Source organism: Vulpes lagopus, chromosome 24 (assembly GCF_018345385.1).
Source record: "Vulpes lagopus strain Blue_001 chromosome 24, ASM1834538v1, whole genome shotgun sequence".
Classification (NCBI taxonomy): Eukaryota; Metazoa; Chordata; class Mammalia; order Carnivora; family Canidae; genus Vulpes; species Vulpes lagopus.
The window spans coordinates 41,790,481-41,804,879 of record NC_054847.1 but is presented as its reverse complement, the minus strand read 5'-3'; the positions used below and the strand labels follow the sequence as shown (position 1 = coordinate 41,804,879).

Here is a 14,399-nt window from a genome sequence, read left to right as displayed (position 1 = left end):
CGGCACCGGCACCGGCTCGCACGGTTCCTGTTCGCACGCCTTGCTGGGGGCTGACTTCTCACAGGAGCTGGACTGCGAGCACAAACATGCAACTTGGTACCTGTAGCGCCCGTTCTTTACGTGATGCCCCAGCACCTGTTCACCGAGCCCACACTGGTCCATTCCCTTTGGGCCAGCAGTTCCGGCCAAAGGCCTACACCTGCCAGGAGGCATGGTGACATCAAAGGTGCAATCTGTGGCTGCAAAACGCAGTGAGGGTAACTGACCACACTGAAGATCCCAACAGCCTAGGGAATCAGCACAGGGGTGGGCCTGCTGTGCACTCTCCTCAGGCCACAGTACTGACCCGGCTTCTATGTTTACTCACTGGGATTTCCCTGCCCTCAAGGAGATCACAGTGTGTTGAAGGCAGAAAGAAAAGAAAAAAAAGAAGAGGAGGAAAGGAGGAGGAAAGGAGGAGGAAAGGAGGAGGAAAGGAGGAGGAAAGGAGGAGGAAAGGAGAAGGAAAGGAGAAGGAAAGGAGAAGGAAAGGAGAAGGAAAGGAGAAGGAAAGGAGAAGGAAAGGAGAAGGAAAGGAAAGGATAGGATTCCCACGACAGGTGGTAGGAGACCATTAGCAGCGGTCACAGGTGTTTGGAGCCACACAGAGAGGGCATAGCAGGCACGCGCCGCTTCTGCTGCCCACGACTAGCTGAATCCGAACAGGAGCGAATCAGGCAAGGAGTCGAGGAAGAAAACAGTGCTCGTGAAGGACCATGGGCAGCTCTCTTCTGCTGGAACCACCAAAAAGGCACAGCGGAGAAGGTATGGAGAAGGTTCCAGACTCTACCTCTAACCCACAGGGAGAGTCCACTCAGGACAGATGAACCTGTACTCCTAAGAGATCGCTCCAGCAGCTGTGTGAAGATCCACCCGAAAACTCTGTTATCTGCCCATGGGTCTGATCTCCTGGGCTCTGATCACGGAGCAGTTGGTTTTGTCGGGGACCCTCCACCAGGGCCCCCAGCAGCTCCAGCTCTGGCCCCACCAGCACCTAAATCCTAACAGACCTTTGGAGGAAGCCCACTGGTCTGGGTATTGGGACTTTAAGACATTTATGCATCTGCCTACCACTTTGCGTTATTAATTTTATTGTACACCCCTTGATTGGGGGTTTTACATTTAATATCCAATGGAACATGTAAAAACATGCTCTGTGCACAGCATAATCAGAAAAAACACACGCCGCAGCAATAAAAGAAATTAAGATAGAAGGCCGGGTCTTTTTCTTTAGACTACACAAGCAAGCATATACAAGTAAGTATTGGCAGCCTTCAACCTTGTTTGAAGAAATTGCCCGTGAGTTTATAGAAAAATGCCTTCTAAATGGCTGTAACAGACATCTGACCAGATATAAACATTTCACACCTAAAAGCAAATCTTCCTAAGAATCTGAAAAAACATCTCTTCTGGCCATACACCAAATTTGGAATAACAGATTCTTACTTGAGTCACATTTTCCAAATAACTTATTAATCTTCCTCAAAAATGTTTTATTTTTCTTCATTTTCTGTCCCTCATGGCAACAGTTAGTAAATTTCAGACATAGAAATTAGTTGCCCACTTGGCATTTCATCTTAAATTCAGAGTGCCAAATCTCCTACTTCTTTCTCTGCATCTTTGACTTTACTTTCCATTCAGGGAAATAAGGTCAGTATGTATCCGTCTTAAGTGGGTGCAGTGGACACCTGAGCACACCAGCAGCCACTGTGCAGGAGTGATGAACATTACTTGTCCTTCCCTCCCCTTTGGGGCACAAAGGAGCACATACTTCTCAGTCTGCTACAATTGGGTCTGGTCACCCAACTCATTTTGGCCAATGATGCACTGTGCGTCACACACCCAGAACAAGGGTGTGTAAAGGCCAATCGGATTCTCCGCCTTTCCCCCCCAACCCCTTGCAGTGACACCTACGTGGAGATGGTGGGGCTGAAACTGCCTTGATCACTGAGTCATCAGTGGAAGGACGGCTGCCCCACTATAAGTGGAAACGTCTGAACTCACAGCAAACTCTGCATGTGCAAGAAATACATTTTTATTGTATAACAGGATAGACTAGGGGGGTTCTCAAAGGGTAGACTTACAAGATGCAGATTATCAGGTTCCATCCCAAACCTACTGAATCAGAAACTATTGGGGTGTAGCCCAATAATCAGCCTTTTACCAAGCCTTCTAGGAGACTGTGATGCACAGTCAAGTGAGAACCACCAACTAGAATATGGTACCAAATCAAAGGCCATTACCTTCCTTAATATGAACGCTGTATCTCTGCAGCTGCAAAGAGGGATGGATTGTATTAAGATAGTCAAAGCAAAGGGCATCTGGGTGGCATAGTCAGTTAAGTGTCAGACTCTTGGTTTTGTCTCAGCTCTGGTCATCATCTCTGGGTTGTGAGATCAAGCCCCATGTTGGTTCCCAGAGCCTGCTTAAGATTCTGTCTCCCTCTCCCTCTGCCCCTTCTTCCCCACATGCGTTCTCTCAAATAAATCTTAAAAAAAAAAAAAAAAAAGTCAAAAGCCAGAATGATTTTACATATACAGTAGCTAAATCCTATCTGCCCCACATAATATTCGTGTACTTGATTTTTTTAAAACCTAAATAAAGAGCTCTTTACTTGTTAGGATTTACCTTGCAAAATCCCTCCCAGCTTCTTGCCCTACAATCAGGTCACTGATAGGAATGCCAGGTAAAATCTCATCCAGAAATAGAAGGTTTCTCCCAACACAGCAGTGAGCCTAGAGTCAGCTATAAATTCAGTATTTCAGCCAGGCCCTTTCGTGCTACACTATGTAAAACAGTGGTAAGTGAGAGACCCTCACAAGCTGCGCTGGAATCTGGTTACTCTCCCTGTGGAGATTATTCCACCAAGTACACTGGGAACAAAAGGAAAGTTAAATTAGTAAGATATATCTGGAATCACCTTTTCTTAGCCGTCAACGAGTTCCTTTTCCTGGTGCTCAGAACATAGCTACGCAACAATCTGGTCTCTGAAATGCTTAGGCTCAATAAGGTTGAATGAACTATGGCCTGCCATTTTCAGAATCGACCTGCAAGCTTCTTTACCCCACACAGAGCTTGTTTACAAGAGCCAGACCTTTCCTCAGGGCCTAGTTCTTTCTTCGGCATCCATTTCTCCCTCAATGATACTGGTTCTGTTTTCCCTAAAGAAGCAAAACAGGGCAGCCCCAGTGGCTCAGTGGTTTAGCGCCACCTTCAGCCCAGGGTGTGATCCTGGAGACCCAGGATCGAGTCCCACATCGGGCTCCCTGCATGGAACCTGCTTCTCCCTCTGCCTGTGTCTCTGCCTCTCTCTCAATCTGTGTCTCTCATGAATAAATAAAATCTTTTTTTAAAAAAAGAAGCAAAACAGAGGAGCTTCCTCTTGGTCAAATGTAAACATACTTTCCCAGACAACAGTGGGCTTTACCTGTCCTTTCCCTTCGTATTCTATAAAACGTCTTCTAAGTATTCCCTCCAACAACTGGATATATTTTACAAGTTTTGGCTTATTACAATTCCAGAAGTACTTGATAAAAATCCACGAATTGCCAACTACATTATTAGCTCACATTAAATAACGAAGAAGCCACTCTGAGGCTTCCCGCTTTTTTCTACCCTAACTCTCTTTCCCAATTATAGTTTCCCATGCCAAGTGATCATTAAAATACACATATGGATAGTCTCTTGAAAATATATGCTTCTTGTTCTCAGTAAAGAAACCAGAGGCCTCTGGCTGGCTCAGTTGGGTCAAGAGTTGAACCGCCACGTTGGGTATGGAGCCTACTATAAAAAAAAAAGAAAAGAAACCAAGTCTCTTTGAAGAAATGGTTGGCTAGGGCTAGAGCGGGGAAAGCACAGGATGAACCAGGAATATACCAACAGAAGTAGTAAGGAAGTCTCAATGACGAGACCTTGTAATTTCCAAGATCTGAACAAGTACTGACAACTTTTACTTTTTTATATAGTATCAGGTTACAAAAGTACAGAATGTGTGATCTGACCTCAGATACCATCTCACTGAGGGGATCTTATTTTGAGGTTCCAGAAGACCCCTAAAGCAACCGAGAAAGAATGTCAGGAGATATATGAGCCATAAAAATGTACATAAAATTCTGTGTATTTGTACATTTATGTGGGAAAGGGCTCACCGCTGGGATGTGATTGTCAGGATAATGATACTGACAAGCTCATCTTCCTGTTTTCGTATTTGAGAGTAGGGACACAGGAAAGATGAGAAGATTTCTGTGGTCAAAAAACTATTTAATGCCCAAACCTAGACGTGGCTAACACAATACCTCTTTCCAAATGGGCAACATCACAAACCACGGAAGCTACAATAACAAACAGATTTAGAACTTGTCCTCAAAGAGCTTTATGATTTAAAAAGACAGCTAAAACCTGCCCATAACAAAACAATAATATCAATGTTAGAAATTATCAATTTTATACTGGTTTCTCTGTATGGAAGTTAACATTCCTTTCTAAATGTGGCTGCTCTGGGGCTCCTGGTGGCTCAGTCACTTAAGCCTCCGACTCTTGGTTTTGGTTCAGGTCATGATTTCAGGGTCATGGGATCAAGCCCCATGTTAGGCTCCACGCTCAGCGAGGGGTCTGCTTGTCCCTCTCCCTGGCTCCTCCCCCTACTTGCATGCACTCTCTCAAATAGATCAATAAATAAAATATTAAGAAATAAATAGCTGGTTTTACTCTAAAAAATGATCTGGTAAATTATTTTTAAGTTATTACATCTCTATCAATTTTTGTGGATTACCTACTCCCAATTTTTTTAATTATTTGACTTAATATTGGATTACAACAAATTACTTAAAAAAAAACTTAAAAACCACTGAAAGTGGATACTGGATTTGTATTCATAAAAATATATACATTCATTAGAGAAATAAAGACACTAAGCTACTAAATAAATACCTAGCATAGCTGGAACTATGTTTTTGGGTTTTGTTTTTGTTATTTTTGTCTTAAAGATTTTATTTACTCATGAGAACACAGAAAGAGAAGCAGAGGCACAGGCAGGGGGAGAAGCAGGGAGCCTGATGTGAGACTTGATCCCAGGACCCCAGAATCACGCCCTGAGCCAAAGGCAAATGCTCAACCACTGCGCCACCCGTGTGTCCTTGGAACTATGTTTCTGAATATTGAAGACAAAATATCTTTGTTTGGATGAAGAACCCCATACAAAATATTTTTTTGTAAAAATTTTTTGGATGGGCATTCAGAAAAAAAAAATCAGAAACAATTATTGAAACCGAAACAGGCCATTTTAAAAGAAAAAGCAGTGAATTATCCTGACATAAATTTTTAATTCATGCCAGGTGGGCTTGCTCCTAACTCCACATCTTTTCTCCAGAATAACTGTACTAGTAGGAATAACACTAAAGCAAACTGGTGTATTGCGGTTGGCAGAATGTGTTACATTATCCTCAAAATTATCTCCCCTCCCCCCCCATGTGCATTCGCTCTCTCTCAAATAAGTAAAAGCTAATAAATAAATAAATAAATAAATAAATAAATAAATAAATGCATGTATGCATGCAGGTGGTATAGCAGCGTTTGTGCAGCATGCCCCACGTGAGATACAGCTAGCTGGAGGAAGGGGGGGTCAGAGAAATCTCAGGAGCTGCCCAACAACCGAGGCTGGTGGGGATGCAGCTCTGCACATGAGAGAATAATCATCAAGCTAAACGGAGAATTGCCTAAACAAAGATAAACAAGTGGGCTAGAAGGTATGAAATGCATGGTGAGGGGGCAGGCTCAGGAGAAGGAAGGAGGCATCAAGTCAGGTCGGACACCAAGCTTTTGGTGGCAGCAGAGGCTGGGGACATGCTCCAGTCTCCCTGTCACACAGCCCCAGAGCATCTGTGAGTTATCCAAGAAGCTGAAACACTTGAGAAGGGGCTGGGTTTGGTGGACTGGAATGCAGTCAAGAAACCACAGCTAGAGACAAAGATGTGGAAGTTAGCTGCACATGTATATGGGAAGTGAAGCCACAGAGTAATTGAAGTTTCCCAGAGAGAAAGCGGGGGGGGGGGGGGGGGGGGGGGGGCAGACTGTTCCCAGAACAGAAGCCCAATGGCTGCTCCAGCAGTCAGGAGAAAACTGAGGATAGTGAGCAATATTCAACACTTAGGGTAGAAAATGCTTTTGTAGGAAGACCTGCCAATCGTGTGAAATGCTGCGGGAGGAAGGGTGGAGGGGTCAGTCAAGGTAACGACCGCAAAATGTCCAGTTGCTCCGACAGTAAGGAGGGGGGCGTGATGAGCGGACACTCCAAGGTGGCCCAGGGAGGAGGACACGACCCCGAAGTGCCACCAGCAAGTCCTGCTCAGCCATCAGAAAGGCAGGGACAGAAATGGGCAGAGGGTGGGAGATTCGAAGTTTGGGGTTTAAACAGAAGGGAGGAGGTGAAGAGAGTTCTCAACAGGAGGGAAGAAGAAAGGAACGGGAAGAGATGAGAAGGCTGCAGGTGGGTGGTCTGCAAGCACAGGGTGCCCGTCCAGGTCAGAAGGGCACACACACTGGCTTCGGGTGCACGCTCAGTCCTCTGTTCATTTCGCTGCTTTAGAGTTCTTTCCTTCCCTTCCCCACCTCCCTTTAGTTCTCCTCCAGAGGCTGAGTGAGCAGCACTGCAACTGCAATTTAATCTGATCTGCCTCATTCCAAAAGGCAGCGCCTCAACTTCTTCAATGCTAATCCTAAAATCCTACTAAGCCCAACATTTCCTCTGGATGAATGGCCGCCTCTAATGGAAGTACACGCGCTGCACACAGCCCACCTGCACGCTCCGCAGGCTCAGGGCGGGGCTTTACGCTTCCCTCCTCAAGCAAATAGTGTGAGTGTTACATTTCATTTCACCAAATCTGTCTTGGAGCTGTCCCTTTATCTTTATATTCTAGACCAATCACTGTCAGATGCGCAAGGTAAAGGTAGTTAAAAAAGAAGATGAAGAAAAAAAAGATTTTTGATATGTTCTAAGATGGTTACAAAAACCTCAAATGTGTAAGAAATGAAAGCACTGGACCTAGACTGAAGTCTGCTCCTGTTTTAGCATTTGTAAAACCCAGTTTGGGTGCCAAGAAAAAAAGGCTTTTTGTAAAATCACCACATCAGGCTTGGAAAGATAACTACAGGTAATGTATTTATATAGTAGATTAACCAAGTACTGCCCCTTAAGAACCACCCAATATTTGCAATGACTACTGTAAGACGCCATGGCCCCCTTGGGGAGCCTAAAATTGAGATGATCACATACACAATGTGCTACTAGAGCCACGTGTGTTCTGTAGGTAATTTTTACATGAAGAGACACTGAATTAAGTGTTGTCAGACCAAATAAAGCATCTTTTTGCATCGGGATCAATGCTCGACGATAAGTTCATACCTTCTGGATGGCAGTGAGGTAAAACAAGTTACTCAAATAAAATAGTAACAAGATCATCAAGGAATGCTTAGAACACTTAACAAACTTTTCAAGGATCTTATGTCTATTAATTACAAGCCAATTCTTAGGTATTTTATACACAAATTCCCCAAGAAAAACGACTTAGTTTTATTGCCTTAAGTTAAAGCAATTAAGGGTCTTTCTAAAAGCATGCTGTATCTGAACTGAATGACGGATCGAAGTATCCCTAAGAGACACAGCTGGTATTGGGTGCCTCAGAATGCAATACAAAAAGGATATATCACCTATTCGTATCTAAAAATTCAACTTGGATCTAATCAAACTCCTAGGAATTATGAAATAAAGAGAAGCAAATTAAATAATGTCAAAAGGAAGCAATTACCCACATCCAGAAATGTGGATGACAAACTACAGGACATGTAACCCAGTATTTCCAAACAAAATGATATCAAGTTAAAAAATAAAATAAAATGGAGGGAAGGCTACTATAGAGTAAGAGATTTAAGTTATACAAAAGCCAAATGCAATGCAGATTCTTTCCGGATCCTGACTGGAACAAACCAACTTTAAGACTGCCGAAATAATATTACAAAATCGTCTTGCTATTTTCATGAGGTCTAATAATAGCCATGTAAAAAAATAATCCCGATTAGTTGATGTGTACTTATTATTTTAAAAAGAGAAAGATTTTTGTCTGTATAAATACTGCAACTCAAGATTTTTCAGTGACTGAGTTACAGAGCTTCTCCTGGATCATTTAAGGAAGGATGAGGTAGGCATCCTTCCCACTATCAAACTCAGGAAAAGAATCACATTAAGTCATACAAATACTCCTAACAGTTTCCAGAAACATCACTTTTTTTTTTCTCCTCCTTTCTTCCTTATTTGTTAATTACTGGCAGAGCTGAGTCAAGCACACAAGAGCTGGAGGTCCGCCAGTCCTGTGCTCTTCCTTGCACTAACAGGGTGGCCCTCTGCTCTTACCTTCCCGTGCTCCTTCCTCACGTGAGAAATGTAAACATCCCTCTGCGTGAACAAGCGGTCACACTCCCAACACGTCCACCCGGGACTGGCCACTTTCTTGGGCTCCATGGATTTTTTCACAGGTGATGGAGATTTCTTTTCCAATTTCTCTTTCCCGTTCATGGATCTGGTATCCTCTTTGTTTTGATTTGCTGAATTTTGAGTTGCAGGCTTAATGCTCAAAGGCAAGTTTATACCCAAGTTGGGAGGCCCTTCAATACTTTTCAATGTTCCATGCATAGACTATGTTACAAAAAGAAAAGAAATATATCTATCACAAATGGTTACCACTGAGAGAAGCACAAGTGGACTATCTTAACACATTACAGATATTCCAGTATGATTTTATTTTCATTCAGAAACATTGCTTATTAGAGCAAGAAGAAAACCTAAGCAAAATATACACTTAAAAAGAGACAGAGGGGAATTAACCTTTACGGTTGCTCTAAATTATCTGTTTCTGGTTCCAAAGAACTTCAGAAAGCTTACTTGCTTGTGCCATTTTTAAATTCTTAAAAGGGGGGGAGGGGTGCGCCTTCTGTGTGGAGTCCAAATTATTCCTGGCTGTCTATCCTTCCCCAGTGAAGGAGTGAGTCCTCTCTGTAACAGACTCTTTCTGGGAAAGAAAATTCTTTCTTTCACAGCTCCCCAGAAACGTGTGACTAGGCTGATGCACAAGTAGGTATTCAAGACCCCCAGCCAATCACCCCTGACAAACACCTGACACAAGAGCCAAGCTTTATCCCTCCCTTTTGTACCTTCCATGTTCTTGGGATACTTGTAAACGTTTGGGTTTTTTGGGGGTGGTATCAATTATCAACATCCCTACATCCTATTGCAGTAGCCCTTCTTACCAATGCCACCCAGGCTTATGGACTGTACACAGTAGATACTCAAAAAGCCTCTTATAGCTATTCAACCGTTTATCATCATTAACATAACAGCCACAATAGCTGTCCCACTTAAGCTTACAGGATTCCAAATTCTACTGGGGCAAAATTGGTGCCATCTGATTCTAAAGGTCAGCATGCTTTGCTTTGTGTTCTAGAAGCAGAGTCAAAAAGGGGGGCGGGGGGGAGGAAGCAAGGCAGTCTGTGCCTCGATGTAGAATTTATCTTTGAATAAAGCCTTCTCATGGGGTCAGACTTCAGGCTTAGTCCTGAACCTACAACCTACGGAAAGGCACATTTCCTCAAGGGCTCTAGGTCTCCTGCATCCCACAGATTCACACTGAAGAGGTGTCGATTCCATATTCTTTCCTAAGTGAGTCAGAAGTGGTTCCCTCATGGTACTCTCCCCATCATACCTTCTCAGGCACGGTCACTTCTACCCAGAAGATCCTTAAAATGGTCTTTTAAGAAGGGCCTGGGAGAATGTCTAATGTTCTTTGGCGAGATGTGATCGTGTGACAGCCAAAAGGCCACACGCGGGATTCTCTGCCACGTTGCAGGGCAAAGGCTTTTGGGTTTCAAATATGGCCTTTTTCAAAACAGAAGCCAAGTTTTTACCTTTTTAACCATTTAAAACCCAAAGAAAACAAAACCCAAAATCTCTTAGTAAACTTTTCCTATGTTTTCAGCAAATACATTTTTACTAACTAAAAAGTTGAGGAGAGAGTAATGGATTATTCTTCTGTGGGATGACCTTATAGTGTGACACAAAGGCAGCAAAAAAGTTCTCTGCCTTGACAAGAAGGCCACATATGCTAAAATGGGAATTTCTAATTTGCTCGTTCCATCTTCACATCATGAAGTAAAAATAACATCGTTTATTAAAAACAAAGATCTTTTTTTAAATAAAAGAAATACAACTTAATTCTTCTTAATTCTTCTAGAACTGATTTTTCCTTAGGTCCTGTAACAACAAATAATTTAAACGTTTGTAACTTGAAACTCTGCTTTAAATGTAAATGCCAACATGCATATAGGGATCCTACACAGTGAATAAACCTGCATTTTGGCAGAAGAAATAATACAAATTGTATTAAATCAGACAAATAATGATCTACCTTTAAATGAATATGTATGGGAGGGAAACACTGTTCCTTGCCCTGCTTTATCCTAACTTTCTCCTTGGGAAGCACAGGTATTAGGTTATATAAATAAAACTCACAAGAACTAGTACAGATCTTAAAAATAAAAACAAAAATAGGGTGCTCCTAAAACGTTATCTTTACTCTAACCCATCTCCCAAACACGTAAAGGCAGAAAATTTTAAATGTATAGAACATACGTGAAATGAGAACATAAGTGAATATTCCCACTGTTTTTTGTATCATGTAGTCTCATAAAGGTTCAGATGAATAAAAACAATTCTTTCGTCCTGTGGCCACATGATTTTGCCACTCCTCTTCAGTCTCTATTCTTGGAACCTTGTATTCCTCCAAATTCACTATTAACACAAGGAAGACCCTAACCACAAGGTTGATGACCCCACTTCCGGATGTAAAGAGGAGTTCCAGAAAGCAAATACCTTAAAAGCCCCTTAAGAAGTAACTTTTCTTTCTTTTCTCTTTTCCCCCCTGTATAAAATATGTTAAAATATTTGGGTCTAATTCCAAAGTCACTACATTTTTATGAGCAGTTTTAGGGTTGGTTTTTTTCTTCTTTTTTCCTGATTGTTCACTAAATAAGTATTTGTTGTCTGGATAATTTTATAGTGTTAGTGAAAACCTTTAAAATATCTTAAGAGGATTTTACTGTACTTCAAGTGATAATGATGAAGTGTATCTCTCATGCAATGATCATCCTAGTAATGCCACAGAGCCACTACCTCAGCCCAGCCACCAATGAGCAGACCCTCCAATGAGCAGACATCAGGTACTCTGCAATAGGTAGCTGTGCTACGTGAGCTCACATATGCTTAATGTGGAAATTTCAAGGATTAACAGTCTATTCATTTTTAACTAAGATGAGACTAGACTAATTCAGAGTAGTCTGTCGATTTGCTGTTGAAATTGACCTTTCTTAGATCCTTTATTAAAAAATAGAAGAACTACAAGAAAGAAAGATGGAGTTCATGATATCGGGCCTGCTGGTGCTTTCTCTTTTTAAAAAAGTCAAGTCTTTTTAAGCTGAGAGCTGATGGATATTACCTCCTAATCACAAAGGAATAAAATTGCTTAACCTCTCACAGTGGGCAGGTAGGAGGCTAGGACTAAGCACTGTCCTTCATGAGCTTACAAGGCTGTAAAGAGAGTTAGGTGCTCCTTTTGGGGGCTGGAGGGCGAGGGTTATCCAAACTGGACATTTACTCATTTCACTAACTGAACACATGCCAGGGACCAGACACTGTGCTGTAGCCAGCACATTTTACTGTCAATTTACATGCAACCTTGATAGGAAGAAAAGACCGGAGGGAAAAAAAAGATCTAGGGACATCAATTATAAAGTAAATTTAGCCACTTAAATAATTTCAAGGGAAAGCCTTCATTTTTCTAAATACACTGATATTTACAAGGAATTAAAACATAATTCATCAGAATTGGCTGGCTATTTCTAAATCCTATACAACATGGACTGCTCAAAAAAAGTAAACTTCATAGTCATCATTTTCACATGTACAAAAAAAGAGAACCCTACCACTTTCTTTTTCTTTTGGAATAAGGGCATTCATTTGTTGCTCTACATTGATTTTCACGGTATGCACATCAGGGCTCAGGAATAAAAAGCACCAGTCAAGTGAACATATGATGGCAGTAAATTGCTCTGTACCAACAACCAGCTTCCATCCCTTCCCTTGACAGCATGCATGCTTTCTCCTCATCCGCAGCTCAGCCTTGACTTGTGATCAATGAATGGCTCTGAGATTTACTTAAAGGACACAAGAGATGCGCACACACCTTGATATGATCCATCATGAGTTGCTTCTGTGCATATAAAAGAGAACAGTCTGGACACTTGAAAACAGACACCTTCTGGTTTTCGATGTGTTGGTCAAAGTGGCGATACAGCAGGGTTTGCAGGGTAAATACAGTGTCGCACATGGAACACTTATATATTATTCTAAAACAGAAGAAGTGCGTGGAAATGTCAGTCAGCCCTCATGTCTGAAGCCAAAGGAACCACTACTTTTACATCGCATCTCAAGAATTCAGGCGGCAGAAGCAAGGAGGACACATAAACATGGTTAAAAAAATAATAATAAAAAATAAGAACAGTTTAGCTTTGAAATAAACTTTGGGAGGCAAATGACATCACTTGAGTGCCGATCCGCCTTAACATTTTGAGTAAAGATGCATTCCACCACATTTGTATTGAAGTCTAAATTAATGACCATTTTACCACTTATAGATCTATCACTGACACTTGTTTGTGCAAGATCTTCACTGGTTACTGTAACAGAGAGCAAAAGCGCTCTTGATTTCTTTCTTTCTTTTTTAAGTATTCTTTAAAAGAGCAAACAAGGACTGCAGCTGGACAGTGGTCCCCGAACTTGCAAAAGAATCTGCTAATGAACTAAGTGGGCCTGTTCAGCTCTGACTCCTGCACAACCTCTTACTTGTCCCAAGTTTTCTGAGTTAGGAGCGACTTTACACTTAAACTGCAGTATTTCTCACATGTCCTCAATATGGAAAGCCATACACCAGTAAACAATTCTACACCACGCACCCCCCCCCCCCCGGAAAAAAAAGAAAGAAAAGAAAAAAAAGAAAAATCCACAGCACTGTTGCTTAAATACTTGAATGTCTATTGTGCTTAAAATGCTTAAAATGGGTGTACACTGTCTACTACAGATCATTTTTGTACCTCCCATTGCTGCCAGGCAGCTTTCCTAAACTAACTCAGGAGACCTGAGCCTTTTGCACATAATCTCTTCTATCCAGCCATCAACACCTTCCATTGAAGCCCAGGCAGCAGGGAAAGTCCCTGGGACTGTCCTCCACCTACAAGGTCTTCCCTGGTCACTCAATATGCCATAGTAGGTCCCCTTCCTTCTGTGACTATCATCCGGGGAGGCCTAGGGACACCTGTGCCTCCCCCTGAAGAACGGCTAAGAACCCACACAAAGAATCTTAGGGAGCAGCTCAGGAAAATGGCAGAGAAACACAGACTGAAGGGACAAGTCACAGATGGAAAAAAGCAGAGCTGAGATTCCATTTGCTATTTCCACAGCAAAGCCAAAGAAAGGAATGCCTCCTGAAATTGCAGGTCTTTCCTCCCAGAGTCTTTTCAAGAAAGCACTTCTCACTTTGTAGCTCTCGGTCAAAAAGTTACAGATTTAGCTTTCTTTTCCTTTTTCCACATAAAATTTGTATGTTTAATTGGACCAAACAGCACGTGTTTTTATAAGGTCTTGACATATTGGTAATGTAGCACCGATCACAAGCACGCTTGGGCGCGAAGGGTATTTTGGAGGACTTCCCTGTATGGCTAGCTCAGAGGAGGCACCCAGAGGATGCATCATCATTAACTGTACCAAGTGTGACAAGGATGTCCATTTGTTCACTATTATAAATAGCTCAAATTGAAAATAGCCCAAACATTCAGTAATAGGAGTCGATAAGTAAGCGCAACTATGTCTTTTTTTTTTTTAAAACAAATTATGCTACAGACAAGCACCAATGAATGGAAAGAGTCTCGTGGAAATTAAAACAACAGGGGAAAAGACAGCATATACCATACGTCCACATTTTTTTTCAAGGTGAGAAAAGATACAGAAGCTCACACAACTGTCATCGTCACTGCCGGATGATCCTACAAGTATTCTTACTGTTTTGCTTGTCCATAGTTCTTGATTTTTCTGTAATTAGCAGAGAGCAATAAGAAAAAAAGAACAGCCTCAGGAAAACAACAAAGATTTACTAGCTAGGCTAAGAATTTTTCTCAGGCTTCTATTCTTACATATTTAGAAATAACTATTTCATGAAAAATGGCTTGGCCCATTTTATTCGTGCTACATTCCTTTGGGGAGGGGT

At 41.9% G+C, this 14,399-nt stretch overlaps 1 protein-coding gene across 10 annotated transcripts in view; it reads right to left on the bottom strand.

The window, feature by feature from the left end:
- The window catches only part of ZNF532 (zinc finger protein 532), a 106,551-nt gene that overhangs the window by 19,131 nt on the left and 73,021 nt on the right, over positions 1 to 14,399 (bottom strand). For 9 of the 10 annotated variants that reach the window (XM_041739434.1, XM_041739432.1, XM_041739430.1 and 6 more), the window contains 2 exons: positions 12,324 to 12,486; positions 8,444 to 8,725 (listed from right to left, as the gene is read on the bottom strand). The exons of the other annotated variant lie outside the window; for it this stretch is intronic. In XM_041739434.1, coding sequence (XP_041595368.1) covers positions 8,444 to 8,725; positions 12,324 to 12,486 — 445 coding nt within the window. The remainder of the gene's footprint in view (positions 1 to 8,443; positions 8,726 to 12,323; positions 12,487 to 14,399) is intronic. 10 annotated transcript variants of the gene reach the window in all.